Source organism: Mesitornis unicolor, unplaced genomic scaffold (genome assembly GCF_000695765.1).
Source record: "Mesitornis unicolor isolate BGI_N332 unplaced genomic scaffold, ASM69576v1 scaffold27166, whole genome shotgun sequence".
In the NCBI taxonomy this organism is placed as follows: domain Eukaryota; kingdom Metazoa; phylum Chordata; class Aves; order Mesitornithiformes; family Mesitornithidae; genus Mesitornis; species Mesitornis unicolor.
In genome coordinates this window covers 53,046-63,895 of record NW_010193406.1, presented here as the reverse complement: position 1 = coordinate 63,895, position 10,850 = coordinate 53,046, and the positions used below count along the sequence as shown (strand labels likewise).

The window sequence follows — 10,850 nt, the reverse complement described above, 5'->3', positions numbered from 1 at the left end:
CACCCCCCCCCCGCAAGCGTCAAAAGACTCTTTGAGAAAACATATTTAATGTTTTATGTATAGGGAGCATTGATTTGTAATGTTGTGGGTTGAATGTACACATTTAAACCTCCGAAGTGAAATTCAAGGTTCAGTTACATGTGAATTCTTTAAACCATAAGTCTCTGACACTCGCAGCCCAAAAGGGAAGGAGAAGTTTGAGTTTAGTTTTGACAACAGAAGGCTGATATTTGTTAGGATATTTTGTACCTAATGAAAACTAGATTTTACAGTCTCTTACTAATTCAGCAGAGTATGGCGCCCACTTAAGCTGTAATTTTGTAGTATTGTGGCAAATTGGGTACAAAGGATGAAGTTTAAACACTGGAATGTCACTAGTCATTGATGTGTAATTTAGGAGTTGGTTTTATTTATCTGAGTGATGTTTGTATATTTTGTAAATTACTGACAAGGCTCTGCCATCCTGGTGAATGTCATGGTTCTGTACAAATGCACTACTTCTGTCCCTTTGTTGCATGTCTGAGTAGTTCAGAAGTTTTGTATATTTATTGTACTAACACAGTGTCATAGAATAAAAGAAGACTTTTTTCCTGTTTTGCTCTGTATAGTTTTGACCAATATGGGGATTTTTCTTCTAACTGGCAGAATAATGTGCAGGAGAGAAGAGCTATGTAAAAGTCTCACCTGATTTTTATAATTATATATATAAATGCTGTAATTCTGCTGAAATGTGGGGAAGCAAAATGTCCACTATCAAAAAGATACATTAGGATATTGAGAATTAAGGCTAGTCAACTGTTAATGACACTTGCAGCCCACGTTCTTGTGCTGTAAACTCACAAGGTTAAAATCTAAACATGTTCTGTCGTTACTGAGTGAATTCTGCAGATACTGAGTGAATCCTGTAACACTATTGAAAGTAAAATGAAGTTGCTGAAAAGCATTGCTTTGGTAGTGTTTATTTTCCTAATTTCTGCCTATGAATTGACATTTCTGTATCACTGCTGTGTCTTGCTTTTTCTTTTTCTTTTTCTTTTTCTCTTAGGCACCATCACAGTCTGTTTCATATAATATCAACTATGTACTGTACTGAATTTATTACTGGGTTTTCTTTGAAGGGCAAAACAACTTCATCTGGACCTCTGTGATGTAGTCATGTTTGCTAATGCACAATACAGAGAACAGTGCTGTGAGGTACAGTCAGGATAATTTTGGGTCATAGCAGACAGTTTCTGAAGACACTGGCGCGTGCATGAATCACGTAGTAGTAAAATTCTTCAACCTGATCTGTTTCTTTGTAATTTACAGATCTAGGGTGGCACTGGAGACAGACTAAAGGAACAGGTTTTATACTCTCTTGTAAGCACAGTTGTGCAGAATGATCCAGTCATGCTTTATGGTTAGAATTACTGCACAATTTAAGTGCTGCTCTGGGAAGAGAATTCCTCTGCTTAGCTAAGGGATAGTTTACCTCAAGAAGGTTGTAGGCATGATGTTGGGAAGGCTTGCACACACAGAGAAAAAACAGAACTGTGATTAAAGATACTCTGATACTTCTGGAAAGGTAGATTTCTGTCAAGGAAATGCTATGCACATAGAGCATTCTGGTTATGAACCAGAAGTAGGGCACAGTGGATTGGGTAACTAAGCAAATGCGTGTTAGGTTTCACCAGTTGTGTTAAAATGTGTAAGAATTAGTTTGTACTTTTTTCCCCCCCTACAAACCAATTTTATGTCTGCAACTAGCTTTTACTCTCATCAGTAGAGATAGAAGACTTAGAAAAAGACATCGTGCAGATTCCTTACTGCAGCAGCAGAATACCAGTTTATGCTAGGATTAAACTAGATACCATGTCACACAGCTGTGCGAGGGGGAAAAAAGAAAAAAGTGTTACGGGAAGTATAACTTGTGGGTCACACTACTGTACATTTTGTTCTCAAAAAAAAAAAAAGAAAATTTGTCCAGTCATTTAATGGAAGCATATACAGCTCATCTAAAATGTGCTTTTTGTTGGATGAATGGGTAGCGATACTCCAAATAAAACTACTTTTAATTAATTTGTTTTACCTTCTCTCAATACACTTGGTGCAGTGGATGTGACTAAGTAATGTGGGTGGGGGTGTGTGTGCGTATGTATGTATTTATGTGTGCGTAAAATGTACAGTCCTGCTTCAGTGAGTGTTCCTACATGTTGCTGTTATGTCGCTTGGAAGTGAAGGAGAAATTTCAACACAAAGGAGCTGCTGTACAAAGTGCTGAGAAGATGAGGTTTTACTTCTCTGTACCCACAGCTCAGGAAGGGAAAGTTTCAGCTGGTGAGATGGGAAATTTCAGAGGCCAATTTTTGATTATGAAGTGGGAGGTTGTGTTAGTAATTGGCAGTGTGCTTGGAGCAGGGCTAATGTCGGCCTGGACAAAGCAGCCTGGGGTGGAGTGCAGTTACTTGTGACTGCCCAGCTTTTCTGCTTTGCAGGCTGGGCAGAATGCCCAGGTCAGTCTGGGAAACAGCTGCCTCTGACCCTTGGTGCCTCTGTGGCATCAGCTGCTCTGCCACTGTTCCAGCTGACAGTGCCACGAGTGTATTTCACTGTCTTTATGCCTAATTAAATGATCGTACATTGTCTGAGCTGTAGTAATTGCATGCATACTAAAGCACCGCTGCTGTTCTGCAGTGCAGGGCTGTTGTCTTTGCTATGCATTTATTTTTGATGTTTTAGAGAAAAAAGTGCATAGGCTGGATTGGGCAGTGGGGCAGTGATTTTTGTCCAAGGTAGGAGAGCAGTTGGAAATGGCCAAAATAATGTGATTTAATTATTTTTTCTTTACCTTTCTCAGCTAGCCCAGATTACTGATCCCACTGCATCTGAGTGATACCTAAAGCTGGTTAGGGACACCAGTTCCTACACTTGCAGAATTTCACTGATACAAAGGTACTACAAATCAAATAAAAGGCATCGAGTTAAAAACAAGCTTTCAGTGAATCGCAGGAGGAATACGATGTCTTTACATTCCTGTCCTTCCGATATTAATAATATACATTTGCTTTCTTTTTTTGCATTGTCATTCTTAACCTAGCTGGAGAAGTTACTAGAACACAGAAATCTGTAATAATGCACACAATTAGAGAATTGAACTCTGTGTTCCCAATTGCCAACTCCATTAACATTACTGGAAAAGGGAGGCAATGTTTTTAGCTATACAAATCAGTAGTTTGTAATTTCTTTTGGCAGTATTTTGTATTTGTAGAATAATTGCTGTATCAATACCTGCTTTGAAATCCATAGAAATGACTACCATTGTGGTGTGTTGAGTGGCACCTGTCCCCTAACTTCTTCTGGACTGTAGGTTTGTTTCTAAATGTTGTAAGCTTTAACCATGAGCTACTTCCTAGAAGTTTAGAAACTGTTAGAAGTGCAAATGCAGTAAATGTAGAACTAAATGCAAGTATATGCAAATTTAATAGAAATGGGCCATAAAAACTGTAAGAGCGCAGAAGTGACATACTGACTTTTCTTTAAACTACTGAAAGCCTTGATCCTGGTTCTGTTATAAATCTGCTTAAAGAACAGTACTGTAACCTCTCCAGTGTTTGTGCAGTCACAGGTGAAAGGTAAGACACATTGTGGCAAACACCACTTAAAAAGCTTGTGTGGTTACACAGTGTTTGTTTTATAACCTGCACTACCCTTTTTCATGAGGAGGAACTGCAGTGCTTTAGTTGCAAAATGAAATACATCTGTCAGCCATACATTCACTTAAAAGTCTCTTTGATGCAACTGTATTGTATAACATATAGCTACAATTTCAGATCAGGTGCTTTTTGACCTGTAAGTAGTAATAATTGTTAGTCAGATGGACATCTGAAACACATCATCAGTGAGCTGGAATTTTTTTAATGCTATCAAAGCTACCTTGGTGTGGCTCAGCTTGTCCAATACATTTGAATTAAGGCAGTCAGACTTCTGTTAAAGTTTGTAAAACTCACATTTTAATTGATATTTAGATTAAAAATAACAGATACATCATTCATGCTAACAAATGTACATAGTGGTGACTCAAAAACAGGAAAATAGTACCACAAATAAACCATGGCTCAAAATCTAGTCTAGCTGGATTGACACAGCTGATCTTCCTACACAAAACAGCTGTGGTGTCTACATTGCTGCCATGTTCTGCTTTTGCTGGACTCTGTCTTTCCCTTAATGCAGGCACCAGTGCCCACTGCCTTCAAGGAAGACTTGAGCTCCTCCCCATTTACCACTCGGACAGGAGATACTCTGACAGGGGACAATGATGCGAAATGGAAATTATTTGGCTGGAGGAAAAAAATAATCTCAGAATTCAGAGAATTTATTGAGTGAAACAGAGACAACGGTGATACAGACAACCCAGAAATAGCTCAGTAGCAATCATTTCTGTAGTGCCACATTAGAAATAAAACACATTAAAAAAAAACCTTGCTAAGCCTTTTCAGCTTTTAGATTGCAGCTTGCCAGAGATGGACACAGCTTCACATTTGAATTGCCTGTGTTACATAGATCTGAGTATTTCAAATCAATCTAGAAGAGATTTCTGTTAAATCTTTAAGCTGCTGTTACTGCTGTTGTATTAATCTTCAAAAATCAGTGATTGTGTTGCATTACTCTGCTTTAGTTTGTCCATACCACCGTAACTCCAGCCACTTCTTCCCTGGGAAGTCCCTTTTCAAATATCTTGATTAAAAGCAAAATCTTAGAGGGGGAAAAAACCCCCACAATAAAACCCATTCCTGGTATTGCACATCTCACACAAGTTTGTGTATATATATATATAGAGAGAGAGAGAGAGATTTTTAAATATGCTACAATTTTTTTAAAAAGTCTATGGCACTTTACAGAATACAAGTTTATGAAGTCAATCAAACCACAGATGTTTGAAGAATTCTTCAATACCACAGAAACAAAGTAAAACTGAACTAATTGGCACACAGGTTTTAAAGAATCCACAGCAAATTCTTCTAGCTCCTATGCAGTGCATAAGGAGCAGTTACACTCTGCAGCCCCCTCATGAAATTTTTTGTTTTAAGCTGATTTCTCTCACTTTTTGTTTTGTTTCTCCTTTTTTTTTTTTCTTCAAAGTATCTTTGAAAGCTACTGCTGAGGTGAACTTCAGACACAACTTTAAACAACTGTCAAATTTAAGGAGTGCACCCTACACCCGAAAACCTCAGCCAGATAAAAACCCAAAAACCTGCAATATATATCATCTTATCACTTGCTAGAAAAACAGAACCCTGAGAAAATAAATTCTGATTATTTTTTTAATATATTTCTTCCCAGCCTGTCTTCTATCTGTGCTGTGTGATGAGCATGGATATTCTTGCATTCATTGATTAGGGTGTTGCAGAGCAGTTGATAGTATACCAGCAACAAGCAGGTTCTTCTTGGTTACAAATGCAAACAAAAGCAAAACATGCCACTGAAAATTCCTCCTTTGTACTTAAAAAAAAAAAAAATCATCACACTATTGAAATTTTTAGCAGAGGTCAGCTAGTAATGTAAGTGCAGGTTTGTCACTGTTCACTTCTAAGCCAAAGCAGTACATGCCCTCTATACCTTCTGAAGAAACTGACCGTACTCAATCTTAAGTGCTCAAGCCAAAGCAGCATCTGTCACCCTCATACAGTGTCCAGATTTGTTGGCAGTGGTGACATTGGACTGCTCCCCACCTAAGAGAAGCTAAAACTGTAACTCTATTTTGTAACTTAATTTTCAGCTGATTTGCATGCCACTCTTACTCTTCCTACCCCCCTTTTCCAACTGCAAGAGCCCACACAAGGGGCTCAGGCAGAACGCAACAAGGTGTTTTTGTCACCTGGTAGCAGTGCCAGGCCTGGGGCACACTTCAAATGCAAGCCATTCAGATGGTGGATATGGGGGAAAAAAACAAACCAAAGAGATTAACACAGGTATGGACAGGCTGTGCTGGGAGTGATTTGCTGTCCTCAGACACCACTTAGTGGTAGTAATTTTGAATTGCTAAATTCTTGCTTTGTGCAGGCAGTTGACAGAAATGGTCCCAGACAGTAACATTTGTGTGTGTTTTTTTTTTAATCATTAAATACTTGAAAGAAAAGTGAATTCCCCATTTTAAACTAGAGTAGGGTTGATGTGGGTTGCAGGAGCAGCTGCATTCAAGAAGAGGCTGATTAAATCAATCCCTTCCTAACTGGCAGAAGCTGAACTTGTTTGTTGCAGAGCAGCTCAGCGATCACCTCTGTATCCATGCAGCGTGTGATGTTTTGAAATATTGTACTGTGGAGTGATGGAGAGCAACACTATTGTTGGATGATGTTGAATTACCAACCAAGAAGAGTCATCTAAAATTCACTTAGTATTTCATTAGAACTACTTCTCAGATGACTTCTCCCCAACATCATTCCTTTGTTTTTTGAAATACCTTTTAAATTTGTTTTCAGAAGTAGTTCTAGTAAGTGATGCAACACCACAAGTAATACAACCAACTGCCCTTGAGAAAGGAATGTCATCTGTGGCAAGGTCTGTTTTATTTCTACTGATTTAGTTGGAAAAGGGTCTGTACTACATGCGGTTTCAAAAAAAATAGGGGGAAAAAAAAAATCTCTCCAGCCATGTAGGATTTGGCAATGCTTCCTGAAAAATGTGAATTTCTTCAGGACTCATACAGCTCTGTGTCATGAGACTGAGCTGCAGACTGGGAATGAGGGTTCACTGGCAAGAGAAAGAATTCAACGTTGAAGTCCAACGTGTGACCGACATTTCTGACAAGGCTGTGACCCAGGCCAGGCTGCTGGCATTCACAAGAGAAAGCCCAGTTGTGCTGCGGGGAGGTGTCATCTGCTGGGGATTTCAGGAGTTGTAATAAAGGCTGTAGAAATATTTCCAACCATTGTTAGTTCAAACACTTTTATCAGAATCAGGTGAAAGCCAGTGTAACAACAGCTTCTCTGTCCAGTCAATGGAAACAAAATCATTTATCTGCGAAGTAACAAGTGGCACACACCTGACAGTGTAACTTTAGAGGCAAACCTGGCAGGGACTAGACTTTTCGAATGCTTAAAGATTGATGTAAACTTCATCACGTCAACTTTGCTCGCTTCAACATACACTTAACTTACTATCTGAGTAGGCACTGTGCTTAAGGAAGTTCAGTATCAAAAAAGCACCTCAATGAAAAAGTGTGGTACCAAACCAGGTGGCGGTAAAATATTCATAGGTGAGGGGGAGCCCTTGGAAACAAAGCCTAATTAAAATAGGCTTCTCTCTTGTATAAGAAAAAAATGTGCTGGCTTTTGCTATTTTAAATCCAAATTCTTCAAAGTGACCAAGATGGGTAAAGCCATCCCATCAATCAGAATTTGTCAGTTACAACAACATTTCTGCTATATACACATGATTTCTCACCTCCTCAGTCAGATTAATATATTCCACTGCGTCCTGATCATAGAATGAAACTAAAAAAGATCCCCACTGCGTCCTGATCATAGAATGAAACTAAAACAAAAAAATCCCCACTGTGTCCTGATCATAGAATGAAACTATTTAAAAAATCCCCAAGTATTTACATTCTGCTTTCATGGGATCCTTTCTCTGATCCTCATTGCCCAGCAAGGAAGAAAGACCATTTCAGTAGTTCGGGGCTGGAATGCATGGGGCTCAATCACACAAATGGTACAAACTGGTACATGGGTCTGCTTGTCCAGTCAACGGAAAGCAGATTAAGATCCAGGTGCTGGTATTTTTCCCCACTGGAGTTAAAGGAGGCAAATAAGGTTTTTTCCTTCTTCTATTTCTTCTTGCACTTTGTCACTGGATGTGGCTATTTCAGCTTGCGCCGAGAAGACTGCACAGATGAACGTCAGAACAGTGCCACCAATCGCTGTGTAGAAAGCCCAGCCCAAGGAGCAGTCTCCTAGTTTGTATGCAGAAGCATAAGGTCCACAATAGCTTATTGCTTTCTGGCATCCCCAACCTGCAGGGTAAAGTATCAAGCCTAAGATAAGGAAGAGGCCTAGGAATAAAAACAGAAGGACAGAACTTTAACATATCATCACTTAACACCAAACGCAACACATGACATCATCACGATCACTACGCACTCTTAAGTACCAGGATTAGGAGAAGACTCTTCCTCATTCATCCTACCTTCCTTTACTGACTGTTCCTGAGTGTATACTGTGGAGTGTTTTATATAAACTTTGAGGTATCCTGGTTTTTTTTCTTGCAAAAGGCTTATTTCATATGATAATGGCCTAGTTCCTAATTTTAATCTCTACACCTTTTGGAAGAACTGATCTGTATTCCTTCTACATCCTTTGTTTTCACACATTGTTCCTAGCTATACAGAGCTTGCAAAACATTTGAGCATGTCTACCTACTGTTTATATTTGCACTTTTCAAATACTTTGGAATGTTTGCATCCACTCTTGAGTTTGTGTTTAGCTAGCCCTCATTCAGCTTTATTTAGTCATTCATAATAAATATTTTTGCCTATTTTCCTCTGGATCTTTTCTACACTGATTTTTTTGCCTTAGGAAAAAAATATCTCACACTGCATCTGCTCATTTGGCCACATTAGGATATAGCAGAAAAGTCATTCTGCCAGTTCAGTGAACTGCTTCCATAATGAAGGGATTCTGGGGTCAGCTCCAAACAAATGGACCCAAATACCCACAGGGAATACTAGGATCCTCTGTCAGGTGATCGACTGCTGCAGAAGGGAAGCACATTTCTAGTAATGCAGGAGCAAAAGCCCCAACTCCCCATCCTGCTGTTTAACTGCCCGAACTCCCTGCTGTGTCTCAGGTTGGATGTGCGAAGCTCAGACCAGGCATTTTCCCGATCTGATCATCTCTCATATTTATCGTTTTTCTCTCCTGTGAGGAACAGTCTTACCTAAGCAGTGAAGGGCTTCATTAAGGAAATTAGAAGTCATATTAGAGTTCCTGCACACACAATGTGCCTTTGTGCAAAGCTGAAAGATTTAATAAAAATAACTAATATACTAGTGGCTACACCACTCTCTTATGGGCCCTGCTAAAAAATACCAGAGTGAGTTAAAAACAGATCTCCCATCTACAATGTACATAAGAAGGAGCTAAACATCAGGACAGCTCACAGGAATCAAAATTTGCCTTCTGTTTTCTCTAAAATTTTACTCAGAAGAATGGGAAGAACTATGCAAAACAGTTTTTGCTTAAACACAACCAGTTTATCCAGAAAATGAATACAGCCTTCCAGATCTGATATATATTATCCATTTATTTGTCCTGCATTGTGAAGTCCTTAATTCAACCTGGCACCTTGACGAAAATAGCTGGTAAAGGTACCGTCACCTTCCAGAAGGGGGCTGAAAGTTGTGCATTTTACGTATGGCACTGCTTTGTCCATAGATTTAATCTAATCTCAAAATTTCTTATAAGTAATAAAATAGAGAGCAGTCCTCTTTTCCCTCTGCACTAAGAGATTACCAAGAAGAGCTGTGAAGACTTGTTGGCACAGTCTTCAGTTGGACTGGCCTGTCTTGCAGTACGCTAGGATTCCTTAACTGTTTGTTTAAAGAAATTCAGGCAGATGCAAGCGTCCTCACTGAGAAAGAAAAGCTCTATGGTAGCCAGTAAGCAGTTACTACACACAAAACGCAAAACCCATCATCCAACTGTCCAAACTTTATGTCTGTGAATGCGGAACATTTCACAAAAGAAAGTCCTTCCTCCAGCATTTTTCTAACGATGACACAAGAGCATGGGCATGACTGAACTAAATGTCATTATTCTTTGGGGCAGCAAAACCCACTGGTGAGTGATATCCGTTCTCTGTGGATGGATTTCACCACTGCTCACATTTAAGAACCAATGACAAATTTTATGCAGTTTCCTGGCTGACTGGCCGGACTACATTAAGTATGAAGCACTGCTTTATCTTGGACAGACCTGGATAAACTGCGCTTTCATCCCGCTGAGCCCTGCAGCCGTTTCAGACTAAACACCAGCAGTTCCTTCTCTGCTCATCACCAGTTTCCTGTTCTGCATAACCAGCGTGACCAAACGATGTATTTTTCTGGTTGTACACTGGTATGCGCCAGTTACCATTTTCTCTAATGATCACAATGCCTTTGGTAGTTAAAAATCACCCATCACTGAATTAAGAGGCCAGATCTGAAAATGCCAGTGTAGCTGCTGCCACAAAGGAAATCTTTAAAGTTTACCACCCCAGCACTAACCAACCTGGAGAGCCCATGCTTAACAGCAAACCTGCCTTGTAGCTCAGTCACAAGCAGGGCTGAGAAATGCAGTAATTTCTTCAAACCTGGAGTCCTGAATGCTTCTTGTTCATGGTATGTATGCTCCAAGCTGAAAAGCCATTACCAAAAACTCTGTCCCTCAAAAGTCTGCAGGACTGCTGTTAAGTGCAGTCAACAGGACTTTACTGAATTAAAACTTTTTAAGAGTACAAAAAAATCCTGGAGGAATACTGACTGCAGCCCATAATATAATAAACTACAGCTGTTTTCTCAGAGATGAAAACAAAATTTGGAGAAGAGTCTTTTAACTATGGATTTGAATACAGTCAGAGTCTCAGCCAAATTTCCTTCAGAGAACTAACTTTGTGAATGCTACACAGGCCTAGCAAAATAAGAAGAAAATCCCTAATGTTTTCACTAACGAACCTGTCTTCTACTACTCCATTTCTGTGCAGACAGAATGCTTCTCAGGACATCACCTCTTTTACCACTAATATTTACCATCTTTTCTCATTTCATTAATACCTGCTTCCTACTTGCTAAGAAAGGCAAATAAAGATGACTGAACTGAGTCAATTCCACACACCCA

At 39.4% G+C, this 10,850-nt stretch overlaps 1 protein-coding gene and 1 pseudogene across 1 annotated transcript in view; both read right to left on the bottom strand.

The window, feature by feature from the left end:
- Window positions 1-5,372: 5,372 nt before the first annotated feature.
- On the bottom strand, window positions 5,373-7,721 carry LOC104542972 (annotated as a pseudogene).
- The window catches only part of LHFPL2 (lipoma HMGIC fusion partner-like 2), a 16,496-nt gene continuing 13,189 nt past the window's right edge, over window positions 7,544-10,850 (bottom strand). Inside the window, exon 2 of the mRNA XM_010187452.1 lies at window positions 7,544-8,029. Within this exon, the coding sequence (XP_010185754.1) occupies window positions 7,773-8,029 (257 nt within the window). The 3' untranslated portion in view covers window positions 7,544-7,772. The remainder of the gene's footprint in view (window positions 8,030-10,850) is intronic.